Here is a 4,977-nt window from a genome sequence, read left to right as displayed (position 1 = left end):
GCTTTCAAGAACTTGACATCTTAATTTCCCTCAATTTACTCATTAATCATAAAATCGAAAACTGTCAGCTTTTAAACACATGTTTAAACTCTTTTGACATACAAATGCAAAGTTTAAATTGTCGTTTTAACAGATGGAACAGCTACCGGCGGAACGAATGGTTTGCAGTCAATACATTTTAACATCAATTGGCGAGGTTAGAGGACTGAACGATGGTTGATGGCTTCTGCGAACCATGCTGAGATTCGAACTCGTATTGACTAGTGATTTTATTAATTGAAAATCTTGCCTGGTTTTCTGTTGAATCACTTCTAAGGTTTAAAAAAAAGAACTGCTTGTATTATTTGAATAATTTTGAATTTATACATTTAAAAAAAAAATTTTTTTTCCCCAGTTTGCTATTACAATCTTTATTTATTTATTTAATGAGTTCACATACCATTCCTTTGTTTTAACGAGATTTACTCTAATTTCTCAGAGATTGAAAATTAAAAATTGAAACCACTGTGAAAGCAAGAGGAACTTCAGAGCGAAAATATTATCTCTTCTTAACATCAAAATGAAATCAAAAATGAGCAAAGCAAACTCGGGGGAAAAAAAGCGAGTTTAGTACGTTGATTAGTGTTGAAACATCTGGAGGGACGAGTTTAATATCAATGTCATATTTAAAAGAACTAGGGCTATTTTGGAATCTCGAAACTTTGAACCACGAATAGACGACGAAGACGGCACCTGAGCTACTCTTTCTCTCTCCAAATTTCGGCATTATACAAGCGAAAGGATCTATGGCCTATTGTTTTAAATTTAATATACACCAGATAAACATATATGACTATCTTGCGTGAAATCGTATTTTGAATCCGAAGATTTCCGACTCCGAAACCAAATCTTAATAGACGATGTAGCATCAATAAATCTCAGTAGGCGATATCGTAGGAAAGTGCGCTGTAAATACTATCTATCTCATGAGTCATATGGGCTGCGGTGGCCTGGTGGTAAGGTCTCGGCTTGTGAGTCGTAAGGTTTCAGGTTCGAGACCCGATTCCACTAAAGAACCGTCGTGTAAGGGCGTCTGCTGCACGTTAAATCCGTCATGCCAAACATCCTCCCGCTAGTTTGGTGTGGAGAGGGGAGTGCCAGTTCAGGTGTCGTCCTCATTATCTGACCGTGGTTTAAAATTACGAGGTCCGTCCCAAGGTAGTCCTAGTGTTGCTTTACAACGGGACGTTAATATAACTAAACTAAACTAAAACTCAGGAAACTGTGCAGGAAATACTATCTATCTCATGAGTCATATGTAAAAAGACAATAACTGGAATAAAAATACTATTTATGTGGTAAGTCATCATAAAAGCAACGCATAAAACATGAATAAAAATATTATATCGTCAGTCATGCGTAAAACACGAATAAACACATTATCCACATTTAGGTGCCAATATTGCGGCCCTAGATAGTGTAAATATTATGAGGTCCCTTTTTTTTAATATAATAATCAGGTTTGTTTCCAAATTTCAATACATTTTTAATATGTGAGGAATTTTTAGGTTAACGTTTTTTATTTTATTAACTGTACGAATATGTGCTTTTCTTATTTATCTAATAAAACTCCAGATTACCTGGCATCCATGTTTGTATAATTAGATGCTAGGTTTTGTAAATATTCAAATAACTAAGTGAACTTTACGAATTGGTCAAGGAATATGACCAACGATACTAAATAAAGTATTAGTATTATCCTAGTATTTTGTTGTTCAAAGAATTTGTATTTTGTAATCGATTTACTTGGGTTCTCTCTCAGTCTACAGGCCCTAGGTAGCTGCCTAGTGTACCTAGTTGGGGGAATAGTGGCACTATGCCTCCCTAAATGTTTTAAATGTTGTCATCAGTTTAAAGACTCACTCGCTAATCATAGTTTTAATTAACCAATCACAGCGCTACCATAATGTTTTTAAGAGAATTTGATAAATCATTCTTTATTTTAAAAACTTACATTGCTTTACTATATTTATTCGTAGATTGGAAAAGATACTGTTTATGTAATCGCTAATCACTGAAAGGAATGTAACTGCAGCTAGAAAAACAGTTCTACCTATAGAAAAGCGAGCTTGCGTTGAATAGGATGGAGATTCGAATGTTCCTAATGGCGAATGTGGGATTTCTCTATCTTATTTTGAAACTATTAGAAATACAGAATGTCTGTTAGAAATTTTATCAGAATCATCGATTTAGAAGGAAAGGATACTCCATGTGCATAAATAACATTAGATGAAAGCGAAAACTGCGAACATTTCTACGAAAAAATCATTATCAATGAGAAACACATGGATTCATAATTTTTGCTTCCATTTTGGCTAATCATTCGTTTCTATTGTCATTTCCTGTTAACTAGAAAACGATGAATAACTTTCTAATTGACTTTATTTCTAAATCTCTGATTGTTTTCGCTATAAAATTCCAAATTTCACATTTTGTAGTTAGAGTTGCTTTGAGTGGTCTCTCTGTATAACACATTTATCTAGCTCTTTTTCTATTTAGATCTTTGTCTTTTGTAGTATCATGTTCACCCATATTTGTTACAATGAGACAGACATACTGCCTGTGGATGAATTTTGTATTGTTTTTGAACTTAAAAAAAAATTGCAACTTTGATTATACCATTTTCATTTCTGCACAATTCTATTTTAAATTTTAATGATTAAAAAAAGTTAAGCTTGTTATACTATCCGCATTCTTCTATTTTCAATTATATCGACAATTGCAATTAATATGAGATTTTTGTTTGAATTATTATAATTTGTAAATATCAAAATAATGTTTACTTTTTGGTTTTGGTTTCATTTGTATATTTAAGTAAAATATAATGATAAAAATCTATGAACTTGTGGTGTGTCTTAATACTTTTTTTTTTGACAGACTGTATGATCACCTAAGACGGTTCATACAATAATGACAATACTTATCATTACTTTCGTTTCTATTGAGTGTCCATTTCTCACTCTATAATTTTATCAATTTTTTGTTAAATAAAATGTTTAGAAAAGCGAATACCAGAAGTCAGTAAAAAAAAAAAAAAAAACTGCGTAACATACAAAAAAATCATATGCGCAGTGATGAGAATTTTGCTTCAGAAACCGCTCGTAAAAACTGCGCATTTCTCACTTCCAATTTCTGCTTTCCTTAGTTCATCTGATGTTTCCTCTACGGTATTGGAAATTCAGTTTTTCAATTTCGGAGTTTGGCGCTCGTTAAATAGCAGTGATAAAATATCTTCTCGCTGATGTGGTGTCGACAAAGGAATGACTGGTAAGCGCATCGTCTTCTTTATCTGACTCATATTCAAAATTTGTAAATATATCCTCAGATATATCGGTAAAATCAGGATCAAGATTCGCCATTCAACTCCACAGAAAGATTGTCACTCGGACAAATCTAGTATATGGGGGATCTGTCGGCTCCAAATATCTTCTTGTTGCTGTGGAGCAGAAATTTGGAAGAGTGTGTGTCGGCTTGTAGTCTTCTCATATGACTAAGGTTCAAATTTACGCAGCTCGTCTCTAATTGTCGACCTCTAATAATAGCTGAATTAACTCTAAATAGAAAAACAGAATACTAATATAATAAATAAAAGTTACTCTGTTCACAAAACACTTTGTCAACAACAAGTAGATACCAGGAATCTTCACAAAACACTTTGTCAACAACAAGTAGATATTAGGAATCTTCACAAAACACTTTGTCAACAACAACAAGTAGATATTAGGAATCTTCACAAAACACTTTGTCAACAACAACAAGTAGATATTAGGAATCTTCACAAAACACTTTGTCAACAACAACAAGTAGATATTAGGAATCTTCACAAAACACTTTGTCAACAACAACAAGTAGATATTAGGAATCTTCACAAAACACTTTGTCAACAACAAGTAGATCTTAGGAATCTTCACAAAACACTTTGTCAACAACAAGTAGATCTTAGGAATCTTCACAAAACACTTTGTCAACAACAACAAGTAGATATTAGGAATCTTCACAAAACACTTTGTCAACAACAACAAGTAGATATTAGGAATCTTCACAAAACACTTTGTCAACAACAACAAGTAGATATTAGGAATCGTCACAAAACACTTTGTCAACAACAAGTAGATCTTAGGAATTTTCACAAAACACTTTGTCAACAACAAGTAAATATTAGGAATCGTCACAAAACACTTTGTCAACAACAAGTAGATATTAGGAATCTTCACAAAACACTTTGTCAACAACAACAAGTAGATATTAGGAATCTTCACAAAATTCTTTGTCAGCAACAAGTAGATATGAGGAATCTCCACAAAACACTTTGTCAACAACAACAAGTAGATATTAGGAATCTTCACAAAACACTTTGTCAACAACAAGTAAATATTAGGAATCGTCACAAAACACTTTGTCAACAACAACAAGTAGATATTAGGAATCTTCACAAAACACTTTGTCAACAACAACAAGTAGATATTAGGAATCTTCACAAAACACTTTGTCAACAACAACAAGTAGATATTAGGAATCTTCACAAAACACTTTGTCAGCAACAACAAGTAGATATTAGGAATCTTCACAAAACACTTTGTCAACAACAACAAATAGGTATTAGGAATCTTCACAATACACTTTGTCAACAACAAGTAGATATTAGGAATCTTCACAAAACACTTTGTCAGCAACAAGTAGATCTTAGGAATCTTCACAAAAAACACTTTGTCAACAACAAGTAGATCTTAGGAATCTTCACAAAACACTTTGTCAACAACAAGTAGATCTTAGGAATCTTCACAAAACACTTTGTCAACAACAAGTAGATCTTAGGAATCTTCACAAAACACTTTGTCAACAACAAGTAGATATTAGGAATCTTCACAAAACACTTTGTCAACAACAAGTAGATATTAGGAATCATCACAAAAAACACTTTGTCAACAACAAGTAGAT

The 4,977-nt window shown here is 32.7% G+C and overlaps 1 protein-coding gene across 1 annotated transcript; it reads left to right on the top strand.

The window, feature by feature from the left end:
• Positions 1-3,299: 3,299 nt before the first annotated feature.
• Positions 3,300-4,763, top strand: LOC129975501 (putative golgin subfamily A member 6-like protein 19). Its single transcript, XM_056088563.1, has 2 exons — positions 3,300-3,306; positions 3,601-4,763. Exons 1-2 carry the CDS (start codon positions 3,300-3,302, stop codon positions 4,761-4,763), a joined length of 1,170 nt encoding a protein of 389 aa, XP_055944538.1.
• The last annotated feature ends 214 nt before the right edge of the window (positions 4,764-4,977 follow it).

The sequence above is a fragment of the Argiope bruennichi genome, chromosome 7 (assembly GCF_947563725.1).
Source record: "Argiope bruennichi chromosome 7, qqArgBrue1.1, whole genome shotgun sequence".
Classification (NCBI taxonomy): domain Eukaryota; kingdom Metazoa; phylum Arthropoda; class Arachnida; order Araneae; family Araneidae; genus Argiope; species Argiope bruennichi.
Note: the sequence above shows the minus strand (reverse complement) of the source record. Positions and strands in the feature narration are given on the sequence as shown.